Source organism: Nylanderia fulva, unplaced genomic scaffold, assembly GCF_048542155.1.
Source record: "Nylanderia fulva isolate GAGA-0341 unplaced genomic scaffold, ASM4854215v1 Scaffold19, whole genome shotgun sequence".
Taxonomy (NCBI): domain Eukaryota; kingdom Metazoa; phylum Arthropoda; class Insecta; order Hymenoptera; family Formicidae; genus Nylanderia; species Nylanderia fulva.
Genome location: NW_028190161.1, coordinates 864060 through 890333, shown reverse-complemented (window position 1 = coordinate 890333; position 26274 = coordinate 864060). Strand labels below are relative to the sequence as shown.

The 26274-nt window shown below is 31.8% G+C and overlaps 1 protein-coding gene across 1 annotated transcript; it reads left to right on the top strand.

Annotated features, from left to right (window-relative positions):
• Positions 1–909: 909 nt before the first annotated feature.
• Dhc1 (dynein axonemal heavy chain 1) lies at positions 910–25651 on the top strand. The gene is made up of 34 exons (XM_029309139.2): positions 910–1008; positions 3636–3869; positions 3931–4085; positions 4224–4447; positions 4594–4871; positions 5028–5201; positions 5361–5590; positions 5830–6029; positions 6447–6670; positions 6769–6944; positions 7058–7240; positions 7367–7765; positions 7971–8221; positions 10037–10288; positions 10435–10598; positions 10673–10933; positions 11033–11261; positions 11623–12296; positions 12657–13462; positions 13692–13899; positions 14311–14697; positions 14810–14982; positions 15064–15430; positions 15805–15999; positions 16078–16216; positions 16322–16598; positions 16802–17243; positions 17618–18975; positions 19092–22669; positions 22825–23051; positions 23142–23453; positions 23540–23991; positions 24199–24493; positions 25239–25651. Exons 1-34 carry the CDS (start codon positions 982–984, stop codon positions 25623–25625), a joined length of 13938 nt encoding a protein of 4645 aa, XP_029164972.2. The 5' UTR covers positions 910–981; the 3' UTR covers positions 25626–25651.
• Positions 25652–26274: the final 623 nt, after the last annotated feature.

Here is a 26274-nt window from a genome sequence, read left to right as displayed (position 1 = left end):
TAGAGTTTTATAATTTCAAATTATATAATTATATTCTTGATGAAAAAAGAATAAATTTAAATAATCATTTGTTACTTAATTATAAACAAAAATTTTAATTTGTTTAAAAAATCTCAATTTATATTCTCTACTATTAACTCTATACTTTTTAATAAAATTTATGTTATAAACATATTCATAGATTCATAGTAAAAGAGATTTCTAGATTGCAAAATAGCATATAAAATCGGAATTTATTTGTTATAGCATTCAAAAATTATTATTAATAATCTTTATATATAAACAAAGATTTGAGTTTTGACTAACTTTCATCAATTGCATATATTTATTTTATCCATATCTATCAATGACAGCCTAACATTTAGTTAATTTAAATAATAAAGAAGTTTTACTTACATTTCAATAATTGTGCAATATATTAGAAGTTTTAACATTTAGAAATTTTAATTGCACGAGAGGTCTTTACTTTTTTTTTACAGATTTATATATATATATATATATTAAAAATTGCATCAATTGCTTAATATCTCGTACATGCGAATATATTGATTAATCACATAATCATGTATTTGAAAGGCTTTATGTACAATAGTTTAATCAATAATCCTTTACATTATATTTCGCATCAGTTACTTCTTAATAGCGAATAACATCGGACTCCATCCAAATCAATTTGCTATTATCGTTATACTTTGAGACATTCTTAATGCAAATTACTGAATGCAATATTACTCTGTTATTTTATAATAAATATTTCACAATCTATTTTTAGAGACATCTTATTTTACTTTAATATACATATCTTTCGAGGGAGCGGTGGAAGAAAGCGGAAAAGTGACAGAACGAAAGGAGGAGAATGCATATCGGCTAAAAGAGTCGGGGTAACGCAGTTAATGTCGCATTACGACACAGACTGCACAAGGACGTGCATCGTTTCCCAGCGAGTCCCGTTGCATAAGGAGATCCGAGAAAATTGGCGACATGACGGAAACCAACAATGAAGCCAGAGTAAGCAAATTCAGCGAATGTGAAACTATTGATAATATATAGTTTAGATATGTCTATTAGATATGAGGGAATGCCATTTACGAGTGTTATCGATTTAGTCAGGCAATATGTCCTGGTTCCTATCGGTACCAGGATAAAGCAACGATCATTGAGAAACATCACGCTTTTCAATTATGTTTTTGTGTGCCTTGTGCACAATGTAATGTGAAATGCCATGTAGAATATTTCAAAAGTTGCATAAGTTGCAATCTTAAAACAAAGTTCAGCACGTGCCGCTCTTTTACGAAAGAACCTGTCAAGGTAGATTTATTTTCTGAACTTTACAAAAGTTTCTTTTATCTATTTGCAACTTCATCCATTAAATTACTTCGCACAAGTAATTATCGAAATAGGTTGATAAAGAAGTATTGCATCGTGTGCTCGCACGCAAGCAACACTTCTATGCTGCGTAGATACACGAAAATTGTGTGTGTTATTATTTATTATATATGCCAAATTTTAGAGTATAATATTCTATTTACGTAGACTATATATGATAAGCTTATTCTGCGATATCACGTGTGTTATATTTAGACTTACATGAGTCTTACATCCGCATGCAGCACGTCGCGTGCTTACACGATTTGATTATCATGATTGATAAGGTATTCTAATTTGCATTGCATTTATTATCACCAATTGCAATGGAAACATTTCCACAGAACATTTATAAAATTTTGTCGACAAAATTTCAACATTTTATTTTCAAAATTTTACAGCATGCATATGAATAATTCGATAAATTAATTTGAAGCAAGTAAAGCAATATTTTATGATAAAATTTAACTGTGCTAAATTACTCTTAGAAAATTTTCTTTAAATTAATTACCGTAAGAGATGATTAGTGTCGATTACTATAAAATTTATTACCGTCCTCATATTTTAATTGTATAATTCGAGTATAATATAATTTGATACGTAGATCAATAACTATTTTTATTTTACAAATTGTTTTTGTCACAGAATTTATAAATTATTTTATTCTCACTGGCATATACATATATTAACTATACCCTAATCTACATACATCTGTAAACTTTATAAAATAATTTCAGAATTCTATACATATAGTTTTAATGAATAATGTAGCAATATATATTATTTCGAATATATTAATTGTAAAAGATTTATATAAATACAATTTATACATGTCTATAAATATATGCATATATGCATAAATGCATGGAATTCTTAAATTATTTTATAAAGTTTACAGATATAGATTAGATTACATATATAATACATATAGATAATATATGTTATATGCCAGTGAGAATAAAATAATTCATAAATTTTAATGTGCGAAAACAATTTGTAAAATAAAAATAGTTATCGATCTACGTATCAAATATATATATATATATATATATATATTATATGTATTATTAAGTGATGTAGCAAACAGATACACTATAAAAAAATATGTAATATATTACATAAAAATATGTAAAATTACATAAATAATAAGTAAAATTAACACAAAAAATAATAAAAATGTATACATTTTTATTATTTATGATACAATTTTAAAATTATTATTTATCAATTTTATATATTTTAAATGTAATTTTACATATTTTTTTATAGTGTAGTTATCGAAGATCTGAGAAGTATGACTTACTTTTTCGTTGGAGCACAACGATCTATAGAAATACAACTAGCATTCGTCGAATCTCAATGAAAATACTTACGATATTGACTAGTAGCGGTCGAATCGCGTGGAAATTCCCACACGACACGAAATGCGTCGGAGGGCGGTACCAGACACGAAATCGTGGCATTGTGAGCCATCCCCTCGCACCACCTTATGTACTCGCAGAAATTCACTGAGTTCGAGGGTGGCTTTCGGTGCGGTTTACACTTTCCTGCTTAGTAAGCTTTCAACGTGGCAGTGGATAACTTTCCACTTGTTTTGCCATGTTTGTGCAAGGACCACAAATCATCAAACAGAGATCTGGCAATTCTGAAGATGATAGCGACGAGGAAGGTCCTGAAGATATTCTCCAGGTCAATCCTCCGCAATGGAACTGACTTGACATGTTGCAAATTTTGTGCAATAATATATTTAGAAAAAAATATAAATTTGACAGATTTATTTATGATATATATATATATATATATATATATATATATATATATCATAAATAAATCTGTCAAATTTATAATATTTATATACATATATATATATATATATAAATATTATAAATTTGAAATAAATTTATAATATATATATATATATATATATATATATATATATATATCATAAATAAATCTGTCAAATTTATAATATTTATATATATATATATATATATATATATATATATATATAAATATATGGCTAACTTTCCAAAAATATATGATATACACATATTAAACACATGTTTTGAATTTTTATACGTCATCAATTTCTATCGCACCTACTCCTCCTCATTTCAATTATTATATATGGTATTAGCCAAAATAATGAATGTTGAATTAAAAATTTACACGCGATAAATGCAAATTTAAATGTAATTGAACATCGTTAATCGCTGATTTAATATTCCTAATTAGGATTTTTTTCTAATTAAATTATACTGTACTTGCAGAAACGGCGAGAAGAATGCGAGAGAAAAGCAAGACGGGGAGAGATGGACCCTCGTTTGGAATTTGCCTTTCAACTCTTAATGGATGCAACGCAACTGTCACGTCATGAAGTCATGGACAACGTGTTCGAGGGCGATATGCTGGACGAGATCAATCAACTATTCGTACCACATATGAGATCTACGCTTGTATGGTACTATCAGGAAGTTGAAGAGCCAGAACCTCCGACTGATACGGTACAATAATGACAAATTCTTTAGCAAAAAGAAAAGGATAATAGCGAGAATTTTATTAAAGGTGCAGCCGAAGACTATAACTTCTAGATCAGCCCCGAATGCAACAGTATCAAAAGTAAAGGAACAAAAGGAACCAAAGGAGCCACCGAAGAAAAAGCTTTTTCTAACCGATGGCTGGCAAGTGCCTTGCACAGGCATTTGTATTTATATGTTTAGGTAATAATATTACAATTTCAAATTAATATATTGCACTATAATGCGTGTTAGTTGTCATATAATTGTTATAATATTTAAAAAAATATGTCAATTATTATTGATCTTAATATTTCTTTTTTCTCTTAATTATTTATATAGAATCAGTGTATCGAAACAGTTACCAGAAGAAGGATTTCAAAAAGATCTTTACACAGGCGTGATAGATACGATGAAAGTGGGCGTAATAACTTCTATTCAACGTGTTATGGAGCAAGTATTCATGGATGCGTTAGCGCATCCTGGTCCGGAAGGAGACAATAATTGTTCGATGATTAAAAGTCTTTTGCTGCCGGGCTTAAGATCTTTTTGCAGCGCTCTTATAGGTATTTTTGCAAATTAAAATAAAGTTATAAATGCTATCCGTATTTAAAAATCAAAAGAATTTAAATATGATATAGACTTATAACAATATATATTTTTAAAGTTATAGTTGTAACTATTTATTTAAATGCGCGTAATGTTTATAAAGTTTGCGAGAAGGTAGCATTTGAAGGTAGCATATTCAGTGACGGCGAACCGATGATGACGGAAGTGCACAATTTTGAACAAGCGAAAGCTTTCATAACGAAAGAGAACGTTGTAGAAAAAATTGAAGAAAAAGTCAAATACTGGATAAAGAAGCTCAAAGACTTTATGGCGGAAAGTAAGCAAGTTAAAAGAGAGAATGATGATTCTGGACCACAACAAGAACTCGAATATTGGAAACGGCGAGGCGCACAATTTAGTCAGCTAGTCAATCATTTACAGGTTTCGCTCTTTATATAATTTTAATTTTACATAATAAACTGTATTTAATTTTTATTGATTTTTTAAAATTTTGTTCATATAAATTAAAGGTTTACTTTTTATATGTGAAGTTTCTATGTAAAATAAAAAGTTTTTAATTTAGAAAGAAAATTGCAGGATCATGAAGTCACTATGTCACTTTTGTGTCTGCAAGTCGCACGTTCAAAACTAATTAAAGATTGGGTCGAAGCGGAAGGTGAAGTGAATTATTGTTATAATGAAGCGAAAGATAATGCGAAATTTATTCAGGCACTAGAAAAATGCTGTCATTGCCTTTACCTCGATGAACCTGTAAGATAATTTTCTTTTTCTAAAATATAAAAACATACCTTTCTTCTCATAAAATTATATACGTATATAATTTTAAAATAATAAAACTGTTTACAAATCTATTACAGATATATTTTTAAATGCAATTAAATGTTGAATCTTGTTGTTAAATTTTCGTAGGTAAAAATGAGAGATTCGCTTGTGTCATTACTGCAAACTGTTCGATTGATATACAGTGTCTCGAGATATTATAATACTTCAGAAAGAACTAGCTCTTTAATGATTAAAATCACAAATCAGATGATTGCCGCCTGTCGAGATTATGTCACGAAAAGAGGTCGAGAAACGGTTTGGGGTCAAGATCGAATAGCCGCTCGATCAAGACTAAAACATTGTCTACGTCTAAACAAGTACTGACATTTTGTATCAAACATTAATCTTACGAAACACTAATTAATTATTAATAATAATTTTAATTTTTTTATTACTGCTAAAGCATAGAATGTTCTTATAAATTTTCGAAAAAATTCTATATATATATATATACGTTGAAAATATAAATACAATTTCTGATTAAATCAATTAATCTTGAAATTGACAATTTTTTTATGCCAAAGAAATGTAAGTAAATCTATAATTTTTGTTCAAGAGCTTACAGAGAAACATACAGATTAGTTCGATGTTCACCAGCAGTTACGGAACAAGAATTTTCTTTCTCAGAAACCCATGTTTTCGGCCGATTTGATGCTTTCTGTGCTAGAATTAGTAAAATTCTTACAATGTTTGACCTCATACAAGATTACGAAACTCTTTTTGAGAGACGGATGGAAGGATTACTTCTCGGAGAAGGTATATAGCTTTGTTTAGTTTTCATTTAACAAGATATGTATTAAATATAACAAGGTATAAATTGATGCAATATATAATGATAGATTAATTTTAAAATTAATAACTAATTCTGCTAAATTTATTTATGTAATATTAATTATGTAATTTTCTTTTAATTATATTTAATGTTAAATTTAATGAAAAATCATGTATATAATATATATATATATATATATATATATATATATATACATATATATTTATATAGTGTGTAATTTAAATATTATTAAGATTATTTTTATTATTCATAATCTGTTTATAATCAATGCAAGAATGTTATTCTAAAAAACATATGTTGAATATATGTTGATTAAATGTTAACTAAAAATATATCTTGGACATGTGAAACTAATTTCAATATAATATGTTAAATTTTAGCATTAGACGAAGCTATGAAAACCTTTGAAGAAGCCAAGAAGATTGCGACCAGTAAATCTTATGATTATCTAGATCCAAGGAATACTGATTTTGATATTGATTATGATGATTTTATGACGAAGACAAACACATTGAAAGAAAGTATCGGCGAGATTATTGAAAATAATTACGCCGATGTATGGGAAACGCCACAGGGTATACGGTTTCTAACACGATTTGAAAAGGTCAATAAAAATATCTCCAATTATTTTTTAGTAAATCTGTATTGCAATATTTAAAAATTACCTATTTTTCTCATTATTTTTCTTGATCTTTCTATAAGGTCAGCGAAAAAATACCGCTAACAAAATTGGAAGAAAAGTACAATATTGTCGTGAAATATTGCGATAAAGAGATAGATCGAATTTTAAAATTGTTCAAACGACAAAGAGATGATCCGCCCTTGCCAAGACACATGCCACCTATAGCTGGACGATTGACTTGGGCAAATTCTTTGAAGTAAGCAAAATGATTGATTATTTCTACAAATATTTGCAGTCAAAGAAATATTAAAATAAGATGTGAAATTTTGGAAACAAACTGTCTGAATAGCAACATTGGAATTTTATTAGAGTACATCTGGATGAATTAACGGCGTCCGTATCAAATCATCCTGTTCTAAAGACGTTACCACTAACTGTCGATTTAATGAAACGATACAATCACGCTGTCGCTATTCTAAAACAATATCAGATTGATATTGCTGAGATTTGGACTCATCAAAATTCCTGGGTCATCGAGGAATGCTTGAAACGGTCAGATTTTAAGACCAGATTATAAATAATAAAAATTATTTTTTTTAATAAATTTGAAATATAATATACCTATATTAAAAATAGTTTTATATAAATGTGTTATAAAGAAAACAATTTTTCATATAGACCGCTGTTGGTAGTTGACGAGAAATCGGCAAAAGTAAAGGTCAATTTGGAAAACCGAGTCGTTCTTTTATTTCGTGAAGCCGATTGTTTAGCGAAAATAAATTTGGAGATTCCAATAGTTGCACTAACAATATTAATGAAGAAGGATTATTTTACGCTAATCACGGATTCTCTTCAACTTATGATCGAGGAATTCGTTTCTACCGCCAAGCGTGTAAAATTGGAAGTTCGTCCATTATTATTACCGCATTTAGTTTGCGTTGCATCTTTATTAGAACCTGGCTTAACAACTTTGACATGGACGAAACCAGATTGGAAGGATTTTTGTCAGAATACAAAAGAGCAGATCAAAACCTTTGATATTCTTATTACAAGAGTTCATGATGTATACGACAATAGGTATGTTAAAAAGTTTTTTCTTTTCTTTAAAATCAAACTGCTGCACAAACATAAAAGTATCCCAAATTAATTTTATAATAACGGACTATTATAAGTACAAGCAAAAATAATGTGTTAAATTATTTTTGCTACAATTTGACAAACATTTAAAGAATTTCAAGAATTATATAAATTAATTTAATAATATAAAAATTGATTTTACTAGGATTTTACAAGTGTTGGAGAGTATGCAGAAAGTAACCCTGCATGCTTTAGCCAAATCCGATCAACTATGGACGATAGAGGAATTTGTAGAGAAAAACGAGGAAATATGTAGAATGGCAGCGATAGATTTGCATCGTAAAAGTACGATGATGGAGGAAGCAGTGGAAGAAGTATTACAGCTAGTTCGAAAGGCTACAGATAGCTTCAAAAGTGGCGCCAATGCTGATCAATTTGATTTTCTTACTAATGAAAGTAATTCATTAATATTTATCTTTGTAATCCTATACAATTTTTTCTCAAAGTTGAAAATTATTAACCTTTTCTAATATCTACCCAAGTAACACATGAAGCTTTAAAACGTCTGCGATAACGTTGTCGTAGCTTAAACTGCAGCATTTTTGTCTACCACAGCTACTGCGACAACATCATTATGACGTTTTGAGAAAGTTGTAACAGCAAAAGTGGGACAACATTTTTAAGCTTTGAAAATGATGTCACAGCTATATGGTTGCACAGCTATTTTGCTGTAAAGACGTCATCACAGTCATATGGTTGCACAGCTATTTTGCTGTAAAGACATTGTCACAGTCATACGGTTGCATAGCTATTTTGATGTAAAGACGTTGTCATAGCTACATTACAGCAATCGGAGTAAGCAATACAAATAACGGATAATTAATATTCAAGCAATACAAATAATGGATAATTAATATTCAATAAAAGTTAAATTTTAATTTTAATATTCCGTAAAAAGGTTAAAAAAATATTAAAAATTTTTTTTTTGCTTTAACTGGGATTGAACTTATGACAACCCGAAACCTTTGCTTCAAAAGCTTAGATTAAAAAAAATTAATTAATTATTGCAAATAATTACAATTTATAACTTACATATAAGTATACTAGTAATGCGGACACAAATTCATACAAATACTGTGATTACAGAATTATATACTATCCTTAAGTAATAAGTTTAAATTCGCAATAAGTGAACGCATGGGTCCGCTAACCATCGCTGATACATACTAAATTTAACATAAAATTGAAAGTCATGTTACTCTTTGCTATAACATACAAATTATAGCCAGATTACAGCTATAAATACAGTTAAAATTGCTGTGACTGCATTTTGGATTTTCAGATCGCTGTCACAACGACTTTACAGCTATAAATACAACTAAAATCGCTGTGGCTGCATTTTGGATTTTCGGATCGTTGTCACAGCGACTTTACAGCTATAAATACAGCTAAAATTGCTGTGGCTGCATTTTGGATTTTCAGATCGCTGTCACAACGACTTTACAGCTATAAATACAGCTAAAATCGCTGTGGCTGCATTTTGGATTTTCGGATCGTTGTCACAGCGACTTTACAGCTATAAATATAGCTAAAATTGCTGTGGCTGCATTTTGGATTTTCAGATCGCTGTCACAACGACTTTACAGCTATAAATACAGCTCAAATTGCTGTGGCTGTATTTTGGATTTTCGGATCGTTGTCACAGCGACTTTACAGCTATAAATACAGCTAAAATTGCTGTAGCTGCATTTTGGATTTTCATATCGCTGTCACAACGACTTTACAGCTATAAATACAGCTCAAATTACTGTGGCTGCATTTTGGATTTTCCGATAGCAGTCACAATGATTTTACAGCTATAAATATAGCTAAAATTGCTGTGGCTGTATTTTGATTCTTTTATTAACTATCGCAGCGCTTTTACAGTTAAAAATCCAGCAAAATAGCATTTGCAGCCAAATAGATGTAATTAAGGCTGGCAGAACGTTTTACTAGCTACATTTTTGCTGTTGCAGCGAATATAGCCAGACTGTGTTACTTGGGTATGTATCTCAATTCAATTAAAATTTAATAATTAAAAATTATGTACTTTTACTTAAATATTGTAATATTTGTTAATATATTTGATAAATATAATTTTGGCACATTTTAATAACTGTGACAAAATTGTTATAAAAATAGCAAAAAAATTAACACTTACAGAAAATTTTCAAAGCGTAATAGAGATATTTTCTTTATTGGAAATAATTTTTATTCTATTTAAAAATAAAGAAACAGAAGAAGAAGCGATGGAACAAACAACTGCCCAACAAGATTGGTCCGTGGTATGGAAGTGCTTCGACGATCCCCATCAATTGTTGATAACACCCGGTACTTTACCCAAAGGCATGCAAGACATGGTTCGGAACGCAGTATCCGAAATGAGGAGATATTATTCTAGGAAGATAGTGGATGTATTAATAAAAATCACCAGAGTATCTTTAGATGCAATTAGAAAACGATTCGTTCGTGAGCTCGATGCCGGTAATGCTTTAAATAATTTCTGTCAAACTTTCCATTCTTTTGGTATAAAATAAATAAATTTATTAAATATTAAATAAAACAAAAGTCATTCTGATTTATTAATTTTGTCGTATTTTAACGAGATAACTTAATTACTGTATTTATAGAAGCTGCCCCGAACCCGGTGTTTTTATTGCATGCAACCCTGATGATTCCGGCGGTAACAGTTAAGCCAAATCTGGATGATATTCAAGAAGCATTAACTTCAGTTGGGAAAACTATCACAGGCGTTGCGAAAGGAGTGGCGCAATGGAATTCTAAAGGTAGCAAGGTAATCAAACAGATCACGTTATAATTTTTAAATTGCTATATATGTTTAATATATTTATCTAACTTCATTATTAGAACATGTGGAAAAATGTTCCCTATTCATCCAAACGAAATCTAGCCGATGTCGTAATGCGGGCGCAAAATAATGCCGCGAAGCAGAAGCAAGAAGAACCGGAAGATACGAAAACCCGAAGACGAAGACTTTACAAAATTCTTTCCGAGGAAAGACCGGTATTTCCAGTTCAGGAGAGAAATTTCTATTCGATGGTTATGGACAATAAAGAGATCATTAAATTGCTCGGCCTGTTGAGCACTTGCGTCCTAGAATTGCGACAAGTAAGTTATAGTAATGTGAGATTTTCGCACGCATTCTTTTTACAACACATTAATTTATCGACAGACAATTTACAAAACATTACAATATTAAACTTGCAGGATTTAAAAGAATTTCTCGATCGTTGGAAACCTTACAAATTTCTTTGGAAGAACGAGCGCAACATGCGAGAATTGCTGCAGATCTCGTTGACAGAATTTGAAGTTACTCTTCGTAAACACAGTGAACTCGAAGATCGTTTAGCTACCGAGCCGGATATGATTATATTTGGTACATCGATCGCTGTATCGACAGAAAAACTTAAGTATGGTCTTTATACGGAAATTAAAGGTAAATAGTATTAATGCATCGATATTTATTCGAACAATAGATTTAATTATTCAAAGTAGTTTAATTATTTATTATTTCAATTTTAATTAAATTTTAATTATTAATTACTGTAATTGTAACATGTTTAAAAAATATACAATACACTATTTATTTCTGCAAATAATATTTAAAAAATAGTAATTTTTAATGCATAATAAGTAAAGAACGCATAAAAATAGCAGATGTATTTTTAATTTATTCATAAAATCAAGTGAAATTATTGAAAATAATTATAAAATAAGAAAAAGACATAACAGTAATTTTTTCAACTTTATATCGATACATCATTCATTCAAAAATTATTTAATTTGACAATCTCTAGGTTGCACGCATAAAATCGGTCAAGCGATGAAGAAAAAGTACCGTCGCGAAATGGAATACGTTTACGCGTTGATAAACGAAATGGATCGCAAATTGGATCATCAAATTCGCGATCTAGATGATGTACGTCTCATTATGGACACTTTGAAAAAGATTCGCGAGCAAGAGGTCGATATGGAACTTAAGATTGATCCCATCGAAGAAGCTTTCAATATAATCACTAGGTACGAAGTGCCTGTGGATCAAGAATGCTTAGAGCAAGTCGACACCTTGCGAGAAACGTGGCAGAAGCTGTTGGCGCGAGCGCAAGAAAATCACGTGTTGCTGTTGACGTTGCAACCGCAATTCGAAAACGATCTGCGAAACAATCTCGATAAATTCCGCGCGGACAATGAAATGTACTGCGAGGAATACAGATTGACGGGACCGATGCAGCCGGGTCTGAGCCCACGAGACGCCTCGGACCGGCAGATACTGTTCCAGAATAGGTTCGACGGTATGTGGCGAAAGCTGCAGACTTATCAGAGTGGCGAGGAGCTCTTCGGCTTGCCCATTACCGATTATCCGGAGCTTTCGCAAATCAGAAAGGAGCTGAATTTACTACAGAAGTTGTACAAACTGTACAACGACGTCATCGACAGAGTCAGTAGTTATTACGACATTCCGTGGGGCGAGGTAACAAATTTGCGATTATTCAAAATAATATATGTATATAAAATATGTAATTAACAAATTGTTAAATAATTAAAATATAATAAACGAACATTTCTTTTAATATAAAAAATATAATTTATTACTATTGATTTCAAATTTATTAATAACGATATATTGATGAGCTCTCTTAATAATTTATATAAAATTATACGCGATATATCAATAAATAAAAAACTAAAAAAATATAATTTATTACTATTGATTTCAAATTTATTAATAACGATATATTGATGAGCTCTCTTAATAATTTATATAAAATTATACGCAATATATGAATAAATAAAAAAAACTGTTATAATTATGTATATTACTTACAATTAGGTTAATATCGAAGAGATAAACAATGAGCTGATGGAATTCCAAAATCGCTGTCGCAAATTGCCGAAAGGATTAAAAGAATGGCCGGCGTTCTTCGCGCTTAAGAAGACGATCGACGACTTCAATGATATGTGTCCTCTCCTCGAGCTGATGGCGAACAAAGCTATGAAACCGCGGCATTGGCAAAGAATTGTAGAAGTCACGGGATACTCGTTCGATCTTGAGAGCGAAGGCTTCTGTCTAAAAAACATTCTTGAAGCACCGCTGCTCAAGAACAAAGAAGACATCGAGGACATTTGCATATCGGCTATGAAGGAAAAGGATATCGAGGCCAAATTAAGGACAGTGGTGAACGAGTGGTCATCGCATGAATTAACCTTTATGACGTTTAACAACAGAGGAGAATTGTTGCTAAGAGGAGATACGACGGCAGAAACTATCGGTCAGCTGGAAGACAGTTTAATGGTTCTTGGTTCGCTCATGTCGAATCGCTACAATGCGCCCTTCAGAAAACAGATACAACAATGGCTCTCAGATTTATCAAATACGAACGAGATCCTCGAAAGATGGTTGCTCGTACAGAATATGTGGGTCTATCTCGAAGCGGTATTCGTGGGCGGCGATATCGCGAAACAATTACCGAAGGAGGCAAAAAGATTCAGCAAAATCGACAAAAGTTGGCAGAAGATTATGCAACGTGCTCACGAAACACCAGGAGTCGTGCCTTGTTGCGTGGGGGATGATTTGCTAAAACAACTTCTACCACATTTGCAGGAGCAATTGGAGCTCTGTCAAAAATCTTTAAGTGGGTAAGTAGTTGCAATTTTTTTTTATAAATGTAATCTTTTCTTTTTTAGTAATCAATTTGTTAGCAGAATTCCTTATTATAATTCAATTTAAATAAATTGTATATAATTTAATGTAATTGTATTTTTTTGATTTGCATTTTCTGTTAAAGAATGTTACTTGTTAAAGTATTTTATATTAATATTTGTATAATGAATATCTTTTAACAAAAATACGTCATCTCATGTGTAGCTATTTGGAGAAGAAGCGCATGATGTTTCCAAGATTTTTCTTTGTATCTGATCCTGCGCTTTTGGAGATACTTGGTCAAGCATCTGATTCTCATACTATACAAAACCACTTACTATCTATTTTCGACAACACGCGTTATGTAAAGTTTCACGATATCGAATATAATAAAATGACAGCTATTGTTTCATCAGAAGGTGAGACTATAGTGGTAGGTATTTATTTAAATATTTAATATTTAATCAAATTACGTAATCAAAAAACATTATTTTGTTAATTGAACTTATAGAAATATTTAAATTAAATATAACATATTAAATCTAACAAAACGTATATTTGATTTAAGTACTAATATATGTTCAATTAGTAAAATAGTAATTTAACTGAAAGTTAATAATTTTTTTTAATATGTATGTTTACTATCAGACAATAATTTGCGTCAAGATGTAGCTTAAAAACATCTTCAAACAAACAGCGCGGCATATTTATAATTTATGTCAAGACTATTTTCTATCTTTAACTTTTTATACAATGATTTTTAATTTTATTAAATCATATAATAATTTAAGATAAATATAACTTTTACAAATATAACTAAATTTGTTTGTAATATTTTATACAGCTCGAAAAAGCAGTAAGAGCAGAAGGTTCCGTGGAAACGTGGTTGATGCAATTATTACAAACATCTCAACTGTCTTTGCATTCTATTATTCGTCAGTGTTACAGCATGATTAATGACGCAAATTTCAATTTCTTGAACTTTCTTGATAAAATGGCCGCTCAGATAGGTCTATTAGGTATTCAAATGATTTGGACACGAGATGGCGAATTAGCTTTGGCTCAAGCTCGAGCGGATAAAAAAATTATGATGGAAACGAATAATAAGTTTCTTGATCTTTTAAATACTTTGATCGATCAAACTACAAGAGATCTTACTAAAATAGAACGAATTAAGTTTGAAACATTAATTACTATACATGTACACCAACGTGATATCTTCGATATATTGGTACGTTTCGTTAAATTCCATTTCTTTATTAAAATACAACATATAAGAACTTTAAAAATCGCTAAGGCGTAATAGAATAATAAATTAATAATCTCATGTTTCGTTTATTCAGTGCCGCTTGAATGTACGATCTGTGAATGACTTTGAGTGGTTAAAACAGTGCAGATTTTATTTTAAAGAGGATCTAGATAAGACTTCCATATTAATCACCGATGTTAATTTTATATATCAAAATGAATACTTAGGATGTACCGAACGATTGGTTATTACGCCATTGACCGATAGGTAAATACAATTATAAATGACTTTGTATATATTATAAAATTATAAATATATTATACAATTATTTTATTAATGCTCTTGCAGATGTTACATAACATTAGCGCAAGCTCTTTCAATGTCAATGGGAGGATCTCCTTGCGGTCCGGCAGGAACGGGAAAAACTGAGACTGTAAAAGACATGGGAAAGACCTTAGCAAAATACGTCGTGGTCTTTAATTGCTCAGATCAAATGGATTATCGAGGGTTAGGTCGTATCTACAAAGGATTAGCGCAAAGTGGCTCGTGGGGTTGTTTCGACGAATTCAATAGAATCGAACTACCAGTTTTATCTGTCGCCGCGCAACAAGTCGCTGTGGTGCTTGCCGCAAAAAAAGAAAAGAAGAAGCAGTTTGTCTTTACGGATGGAGATCAGATCGATATGTGCCCAGAACTTGGAATTTTTATTACTATGGTAAAGCTATTATTCAATAAAACATAGAATAGAAACTATAAGCTTGAGAGAAATAATAAATTAAAATCTTTAATTTTATAAAGATATTTTTTTTTAAGTAAATTTGTCAAGATTTTAAAAGAAAATTAAATTATATGCCAATGACTTTTATATACAATTTTCACGATAGACAAGAAAAAAATTGTTTTATAAATATACTTGTAACATAAAAATTTTAATAAGCAAATTATGTATTTATTACGAATACATATTTTTTCTAAAAATATTTACTTTATTATTTATAATATAAAAATCAATAAAAATAAAGATTTAGCCAAAAATAATGATTAAATATAAAATAAAATGTAAGTTCTCGATTATTTTGTGAATTGTAGAATCCTGGGTATGCGGGACGTAAAGAACTGCCCGAAAACTTAAAGATACAATTTCGCACAGTGGCTATGATGGTGCCTGATCGTCAGATCATCATACGTGTAAAATTAGCTAGTTGTGGATTTCTAGAGAACATTACTCTTGCTCGTAAATTTTATACTCTTTATAAATTGTGCGAGGAGCAATTGACCAAGCAGGTAACATTACTGACATGTTAAAAAGAAAGGCGATTAAAATTTATCTCAAAATATTTTTCAATTGTATTATAATTGTAGGTTCATTATGACTTTGGTCTACGAAATATTTTATCTGTATTAAGAACCTTAGGAGCAGCCAAGAGAGTTAATTCCAAGGATTCGGAAAGTACAATCGTTATGCGTGTCCTAAGAGATATGAATCTTTCGAAACTCATAGGTCTCATAAAGTTAATTAATTATTAAATAAAAAAATATTAAATATATATAGAAGGTTATATCTACAAATATACGAAATATACTAATATAACATATTTTTCTGCAGATGAAGACGAACCACTCTTCATTTCTCTCGTAGCTGATTTATTCCCTAATCAAATGCTGGAGAAAACATCGTACCCTGAATTGGAAGCAGCTATTAATGATCAAGTAGAGGAAGCTGGATTAATTTATCACTCGCCATGGGTATTGAAATTAATACAACTTTATGAGACGCAAAGAGTAAGACACGGTATTATGACATTAGGTCCGACCGGTGCTGGCAAAACTACTTGCATACATACGTTAATGAAAGCATTGACACAATGTGGCGATTACCATAGGTAAAGCAATCGTACAAACGTATTATATAAGCATAATATAATATTTATAGATTACATAAAATATTTTAGAATTATCACGACTCTTTTCGTCAAACAGTTTTTGTGTAAAATGCAATAATAATTATTAGGTTTATGATTTTACTAAAATCTATTTATAAAATAATGCTTCATAAAATAATTAAATTTACAAATTTATTTTACAGAGAAATGAGAATGAATCCTAAAAGTATAACAGCCGCTCAAATGTTCGGCCGTTTGGATGTAGCCACCAACGATTGGACGGACGGGATTTTCTCAGCTTTATGGCGCAAAACGTTGAAATTAAAGAAGGGCGAGCACGTATGGCTAGTACTTGACGGTCCCGTTGATAGCATTTGGATAGAAAATTTAAATTCCGTATTGGATGATAATAAAACTTTGACTCTGGCTAATGGCGATAGATTGTCAATGGCGCCGACGTGTAAAATTATTTTCGAACCGCACAATATTGACAATGCAAGTCCTGCAACTGTTTCGCGAAATGGCATGGTATACATGAGCTCTTCAGGTTTAGATTGGAATCCAGTTGTTACTGCTTGGTTGAAATCACGATCATCATTAGAACAGGAAGTTCTCGAGCAATTGTTTACAGATTCTTTCGCACAGGTAGATCGCGAAAGATTTTATTTTCTGATTTAATGAAATTTTAATATATACTATATAATAATTTATAATTTATATATATTATGCATATAATTATTTCTTTGTCTTAACTTTAAAAATAATAATCGTTCACAATAAAACAAAATTTTTAAAATAAGTTAAAGAGAGATTATTTCTATATATTAATTTATATATAATATAAATATAAATGTATATGTAATAATAACTTGATAATTTAAATACTGTTTTAAATAATAATATATACATATGCCGATCAAGTGCAGATACCAAATAATTAATTAAACGTAAAAATATATAACATTTTAAAATAATTATATATATAATATAAAAACTGCGAGTAAATATTTTTATTTCAGATTTATTCATGGAGCACTCAAACGCTAGTACTCGCCATTAATGTCTTGCAATGTAATATAGTAAGGCAAATGCTTTGTTTGCTGGAAGGTTTAATACCTGACGAAACAACACCAGAAGAAGACGAAGATGAAGACATGGAGAAAGACAAACCTCAACCTTTAACTGCGGAATATCTAAAACGTCTTTATGTATTCGCGTTAGTATGGGGCATAGGAGCATTACTGGAAACTGCCGACAGACTAAAATACGACAAATATCTTCGAGAAAACTTCGATATCTTGGATCTTCCGACTTCCGATAGATATCCGGATGCCACAGTATTCGATTTTTTCGTCACTGATAAAGGCGTGTGGGATACATGGACAAGCATGGTAACGAATTACGTTTATCCTGAATATGCAACGCCTGATTATAGTAATGTTTTGGTGCCTATACCAGATAATGTAAGAATTCAATATCTCGTGGACTTGATTGGTTGTCAGGATAAAGCTGTGTTGCTAATAGGCGAGCAGGGATCTGCTAAAACTATTATGATGAAGTCGTACATGAGGAAATCAAATCCGGACACAACTTTAAGTCGCTCTTTCAATTTTAGCTCAGCTACCAGTCCATATCAGTTTCAGAAAACCATCGAAAGCTATGTGGAAAAACGCATGGGAAATACATTCGGGCCACCAGGCGGCAAAAAAATGTTGATTTTTGTCGATGACGTAAATTTGCCGCAAATCAATGAATGGGGCGATCAAATAACTAATGAAATCGTTCGGCAGACTATGGACATGAAAGGATTTTATTCTCTGGAAAAACCTGGTGATTTCACCGCTATTGCAGATGTCATTTTTTTGGCAGCCATGTGTCAACCCGGTGGCGGAAGAAACGATATTCCCTCGAGACTCAAGAGACAATTTTGTATTTTTAATTGCACGTTACCAAATAATGTGGCAATCGATCGAATTTTTAGCGTTTTAGGCGAAGGACATTACAATATTAAAAGAGGATTTTCGCAAGAAGTGCGTCAGCTTGTAAAGAAAATGATTCCTTTGACTAGAATACTTTGGGAAAAAACACGAATGAGGCTGTTGCCAACACCAGCAAAGTTTCATTACGTTTTTAGTCTCCGAGATCTCTCGAGAATCTGGCAGGGTATGGTTGGTACATTGTCAACGGTTATTGATAAGGAAAACGTGCTGATGTTACTTTGGAAACACGAATGTACGCGAGTATTCAGCGACAGATTGACGATACAAAGTGACAAAGATTGGTTCGACGAAGAATTGATTCGCGTCGTGGCCGAGATTTTAGGAAAAAAATATGTAAATATGCTGGATCAAAATCCTGCATTTGTCGATTTTATGAGGTTCGTAATCATAGTAATATTAATATAATATTAATTATAATAAAAAAAATATTAATTATAATATAAATAGTAATTAAAAATATTATGCAATATTAACGAGATTAATTTAATTACAGAGATGCTCCAGAACCGACTGGCGAAGAAGGTGAGGATGCGGACGTAGAACTTCCTAAAGTATACGAACCTGTTTATGAGGAGCAAGTACTACGAGAAAGATTAGACATGTTTCTGGCACAGTTCAATGAAATGCAGAGAGGCGCTGGAATGGACCTAGTATTTTTCCCTGACGCTATGCTGCACTTAGTAAAGATATCTAGAGTTATTAGGCATCCGAAAGGCAATGTGATGTTAGTAGGCGTCGGTGGTTCTGGCAAACAAAGTCTCACAAAATTATCCTCTTTTATTGCCGGATACAAAACGTTTCAAATTACCTTGACTAGATCTTATAATGCAGCCAACTTTTTAGAAGATCTCAGATTTCTGTATCGCACTTGCGGTGCTCAGGGTAAAGGTACAACATTTATTTTCACCGATCTCGACATCAAGGAAGAAGGCTTCCTCGAATATTTAAATAATATTCTGAGCTCCGGAGTTATCAGCAATTTATTCACGCGTGACGAGCAAGCGGAAATCATTTCGGAATTAACACCTATCTTGAGACGAGAAAATCCTAAACGAACTCTTAATAATGAATTAGTAATGGATTTCTTCTTGCAAAGAACTTGTCAAAATTTGCACGTTGTTTTCTGCTTCTCTCCTGTGGGTGAAAAATTCCGGAATCGCGCACAGCGTTTTCCGGCTCTTATCTCTGGTTGCACTATAGATTGGTTTCAGCCTTGGCCGAAGGATGCTTTAATTTTGGTCGCCAAGCATTTTCTTCATGATTTTGAAATTGCTTGCACGAGCGACGTAAAGGTTGAACTGGTGAACGCATTAGGATCCATACAAGATATTGTTTCGGAGACTTCGATCGAATATTTTCAACGATTTCGACGCGCTACTCACGTGACTCCGAAATCTTATTTGAATTTTATCGGTGGATACAAAAATATCTACCGGTCCAAGCAACATGAGCTTGGTGAAGGAGCTAAAAGAATGGACACAGGTTTAGCAAAACTTGAGGAAGCATCGATATCTGTTGAGATCTTAAAGAAAGATTTAGCCGTAATGGAACAGGAATTGGTCCAGGCTTCCCAGAAAGCCGAGACGGTACTTTTAGAAGTAACGGAGAGAGCCATGCAGGCTGAAGCTTTTAAGAATCAAGTACAAAGAGTGAAGGAAAAAGCGGAGCAGTTAGTGGCCTGTATAGCTGATGAAAAAGCGCTGGCAGAACAGAAGTTAGAAGCTGCGAAACCAGCGTTAGAAGAAGCGGAAGCTGCTCTGAATACTATTAAACCTGCTCACATAGCAACGGTAAGAAAATTAGGCAGGCCGCCTCATCTTATAATGAGAATCATGGATTGCGTATTGATTTTGTTTCAACGTAAAATCGGTTCCGTTGTGCCCGACACCGCTGCGCCATGTCCTAAACCATCGTGGGCAGAATCGTTAAAACTTATGGCCAGTACGACGTTTCTGCTGCAATTGCAAAATTATCCAAAAGACATAATCAATAACGAAATGGTCGAGCTACTGCAACCCTACTTCAAGATGGAAGATTATAATATGGAAACGGCTAGACGTGTATGCGGTGACGTTGCTGGCTTACTGTCGTGGACAAAAGCTATGGCGTTTTTCCATTCTGTCAACAAGGAAGTTCTCCCGTTAAAAGCTAATTTAGCGTTGCAAGAAGCACGATTGAAACTCGCTATGGAGGATCTAGCGAACGCTGAACGAGAGTTATCTGAAAGAGAGATGGCTTTGCAAACGGTTAAGCAGCAATACGATACCGCGGTAGCCGAAAAGCAAAGATTAACAGAGGCCGCGAATGTTTGCCTGAGAAAAATGACAGCTGCGACTGCTTTAATAAATGGATTAGGAGGCGAGAAGATTCGTTGGACGGAACAAAGCGGAGAATTCAAGATTCAACTAGGACGATTAGTCGGAGATGTTCTTCTAGCAACTGGATTTTTATCGTACTGCGGGCCTTACAATCAGCAGTATCGAGCAAGTTTAGTAACTGCGTGGATGAATATATTGACTACCAAATATATACCTTTTACTAAAAATTTAAATATAACGAATATGCTTGTCGACACCGCAACAACATCGGAGTGGACTCTTCAAGGATTGCCGAACGACGAGTTATCTGTGCAGAATGCGCTTATTGTCACCAAATCTTCGTCTTATCCGCTTCTTGTGGATCCTCAAAATCAAGGAAAAATGTGGATCAAGAATAAAGAGAGCACGAACGAATTGCAAATTACTTCGCTGAATCATAAATACTTCCGCACTCATCTCGAAGACAGTCTTTCGTTAGGTAGACCATTGCTAATCGAAGATGTTGCTGAGGAACTCGATCCAGTCCTCGATAACGTACTCGAGAAAAATTTTATTAAATCAGGATCTATCGAGAAAGTAATTGTCGGAGATAAAGAATGCGACGTGATGCCAGGATTCATGTTATACATTACTACCAAGCTGCCAAATCCAGCGTATAGTCCAGAAATATCCGCGAAGACATCGATTATTGACTTCACCGTGACAATGTTAGGTCTAGAAGATCAATTGTTAGGTCGAGTAATACTTATGGAAAAAGCTGATTTGGAAGCAGAAAGAGTCGCTCTATTTGAATCAGTCATGACTAATCAACGTTCGATGAAGGAACTCGAAAGTACGCTGTTACATCGACTTACATCCTCCGAAGGTTCCTTGGTGGACGACGAAGAGCTAATAACTGTACTTCGAGAAACCAAGACTACAGCCGAGTCGGTGAATGAAAAACTGCAAGTGTCTGCTCTTACTGAGAAAAAAATCACGTTGGCACGCGAAGAATTTCGCGCAGTTGCGTCGAGAGGATCCATCCTGTATTTCTTGATAGTTGAAATGAGCAACGTTAATGTGATGTATCAAAATTCGTTGAGACAATTCTTGACAATCTTCGATAACTCGATCACGAAATCTACGAAGAGTCCGATTACTTCCGAACGGATAAACATAATTCTGCGTCATCTTACGTACGAAGTTTGGGCGTTTACTTTGAGAAGTCTTTACGAAAGGCATAAATCTTTGTTTACACTAATGCTAGCCATGAAAATAGATTGTCATAGAGGTATTATTTCTCACGCAGAATTTAACGCTTTTATAAAAGGCGGAGCATCTTTAGATCTTAATGCAGTAACGCCGAAACCATTTAAATGGATACTCGATATAACATGGTTAAATTTAGTCGAAATAAGCAGATTAGAAGTATTTTCGGATATTTTAACGAAAATTGAATTTAGCGAAAAAGAGTGGAAAATATGGTACGAAAAAGAGAAGCCGGAAGAGGAAGAATTGCCTTGTGGCTATCAAAAGAGTCTTGATGCATTCCGAAAATTACTTCTTATAAGATCGTGGAGCCCCGACAGAACTTTATCTCAAGCAAGAAGATATATCATCGAATCGTTGGGCAAAGAATACGGCGAGGCTAAAATATTGGACTTAGAAGCAACGTGGTTAGAATCAGAAACTAGATCGCCACTCATTTGCTTATTATCTATAGGCTCTGATCCGAGTCCTCAAATTACAGCGTTAGCTAAACAAAAAGCAATTTGTAAGTAATAAATTATTCTTAGTAATTTTATTAATTGTTCTAAGAGCAATTTCAAAAATTAAAATTTCCTTTAATATAATGTAAAAATATATTAATAATGATATTTTTAACATTAGCATATTATTATTTTATTAAGATATTTCTTAATATTTTAGCATTAAATTCGGTATCGATGGGGCAAGGTCAAGAGTTTCATGCTCGAAGAATGATTAACGAAGCTATGAGCACGGGCGGCTGGGTTCTCTTACAAAATATTCATTTATCATTGCCATTCTGTACAGAAGTTATGGATGCTCTTGTTGAAACAGAAACTGTTCACGAAGCATTCAGACTCTGGATGACGACCGAAGTACATACTCAATTTCCCATCGGTTTACTACAGGTTGTATTTCTCAAGTTTTACGTGTCAACGTATTGAAAAGGAAAAAAAATAATTTTGCAAAATAAATTTAAAAAAAAATTAATGTTTTAGATGGCAATAAAATTTACGAATGAACCACCACAAGGCATAAGAGCTAGTATGAAGAGAACTTATCAATCGGTGACACAAGACGCGTTGGATTATAGTACTCAATCGCAATGGCCACCCTTATTATATGCTGTTGCATTTTTACACACCGTAGTACAGGAGAGAAGAAAGTTTGGGCCACTCGGTTGGAATGTACCTTACGAATTTAATCAGGCAGATTTTGCAGCATCGGTTCAATTCATACAGAATCATTTAGACGATATGGATCCTAAAAAAGGCGTTTCCTGGCCGACAGTCTGCTACATGCTTGGAGAGGTTTCACGATCTTTATTTCTTTTTATTAAATAATCAAGCTTTCAGCAGCATTGTGTTTTACATATTTTTTAAATATTTATTTATAGGTGCAATACGGCGGTAGAGTTACGGACGATTTTGACAAACGTTTATTAACTACTTTTACACATGTCTGGTTTTGCGACGTATTGTTACGACCAGGCTTTGAATTTTATCGAGGATACAGAGTGCCCCAAACGAGAAATCTTCAAGGATATATCGACTATATCGACAGTTTACCCGCCACCGACACACCGGAAGTATTCGGATTACATTCGAATGCTGATATTACCTATCAAATTAATACGGCGAAAGGAATACTTGACACGATTCTTAGCGTACAACCAAAAGAGGGAGGCGCGCAAGGAGGTGAGACTAGAGAAAATGTTGTGTACAAATTAGCTGATGATATGCTGTCTAAATTACCGAAGCAATACAATGCCTTCGAAGTGAAAGAAGCGCTCCAAAGAATGGGACCATTGATGCCCATGAATATATTTCTAAGACAAGAAGTTGATCGGTAAGTATTTATATTTTCTTTCTTTTTTTATATATATTTAAATAATATTATTATTCAGTCACTAAATTATTTTATTATTATAATAAATTATTTTAAATGTATTTAATACAAAGAAGACAAAAAAATTTGAATAAAATTGGAATAAAAAGAATTTTAATAGAGTAAGTTATTATATCTTCTCTTGGTTAATTAAGACAACTCTTTCAGAATTTCGAGAGTAATCAAAGAAGTGCGAAGTACTTTAACAGATTTAAAATTAGCCATTGAGGGTACTATTGTAATGAGCCAAGGCTTACGAACATCATTAGACTCGATGTATGACGCGCGCATTCCGGATAAATGGTTGAAAATTTCTTGGGAATCTGCAACTTTAGGTTTTTGGTATACAGAACTTTTAGAAAGAGATCATCAGTTCAGACAATGGTGCAATCACGGCCGTCCAAGAGTATTTTGGATGACTGGATTTTTTAATCCACAGGGATTTTTAACAGCAATGAGACAGGTAAGAATCAAAAACGTTAATAAAAAATATTATGTCGGCTTATATACATGTAATATCATAACTAATAAGAATATAAATATATATCTAATAGGAAATAATTATTGATATTTTTAAATTTAATTTACAAAAAATTAATGAGTGTAAAATTATATAGAAATAATGAATCAATAAGTTATAACAATTAAAAAAAGTGTGATTATTACATTCGCAACATGTATTTTCTAGTATTTTTTATACAAGTATTTTTAATAATGCAAATTGTGCATGCATCCAAATTTTATTATAAATGCTTGTATAAAAAATTCTAGAAAATACAAGTTACAAATGTAATAATCACAAATTATTTTATAATTATTATTATAACTTTATTGATTCATTATTTTTATGTAATTTTATACTCCACACATTTTTTTTTTGCAAATTAAATTTAAATATTAATAATTATTTTTATTAGATATATATTATTAATTATATTTATTAGATATATATATATATATATATATATATATATATATATAATTCTTATTAGATGTATATACATATAAGTCGATATATTATATTTCTTTATGAATGTATTTGCATGCTGTGAAATTCACTTGCTGGTTATAAAATTTATAATAAAACGATGAATAATAAAGCACATAAAAGATTTGTGACAGTTTATATATAGCTTATATTATTATAATTAGCTGCATCTTTTATAAAAGTTTTATTTAAAAATTTCAACTAAATATAAATTTTATAGGAAGTAACAAGAGCGCACAAGGGTTGGGCTTTAGATTCTGTAGTTTTACAGAACGTGATTACGCGTTATAATAAAGAGGATATTAAAAGTCAGCCACAAGAAGGAGTTTATGTTCACGGTTTGTTTTTGGAAGGCGCATCGCTCGATCGAAAAACCGGCAAACTCGTTGAGAGTAAACCAAAAGTTTTGTATGAACAAATGCCGGTTATTTACATTTTTGCAATAAACACTACCGCCGGTAAAGATCCGAAATTATATGAATGCCCTATATATAGAAAGCCTCAAAGAACAGATGCAAAATATGTCGGTTCTATCGATTTTGAAACGGATTATAATCCTCGACATTGGACACTTCGTGGTGTAGCTCTGTTATGTGATATTAAATAAAGAATCACAGATAATGTATAATACAATTTATATAATATAAATAATTTTAAAATAATTTAAATAATACAAATTTAAGAATTATATTTATAGTACTTTCTATAATACAAAATATTAAAATTTGCTTATATTTTGTATTATTTCTCTTTAGATCAAACAATAAAAAAAGATGTTATGAATTATTAATTAGATAATTTATATTGTGTGTAAATTGTTTATTTTTTATATGCAAAATACAAATCTCTCACATTACCATTTTTTCAATAATTTTTTCTAATGCAAAAATATAATGTTTAAAATCAAAGTGTTACAATAATATAATTGCATATTTTCATATATCTGTATCTAGAATAATATGTGTAAACAATATAACCAAAAACAAAATAAAACAACAAATTTAAGTTGGATACAGAGTAATAAAAGCCAAGCGCGAAAATTAGACGCAATAATTTTGTTATTTCTCTATTTAAATTAAACGTTTCGTTTTTTCATCTTCAGCAGATTAAGAAAAATTCAGGCCATATATATATAGCGTATCAAATAGTACATTTGAACCGATAACTAAACCAATTTACTAATTATTTACTGCTTGATTCGCCTATCAAGCGCTCGATGTAAACTAAACCTGTATTATCTTGAATTTATACCAGAA

Bases quoted from the DNA above. Each gene is read 5' to 3' on its own strand.
- Dhc1 (XM_029309139.2), top strand. From the start codon at position 982: ATGACGGAAACCAACAATGAAGCCAGA. The intron at 6,945-7,057 runs GTAAGCAAAATG...GAATTTTATTAG, and splicing joins ACTTGGGCAAATTCTTTGAA to AGTACATCTGGATGAATTAA. The intron at 14,698-14,809 runs GTACGTTTCGTT...TCGTTTATTCAG, and splicing joins GTGATATCTTCGATATATTG to TGCCGCTTGAATGTACGATC.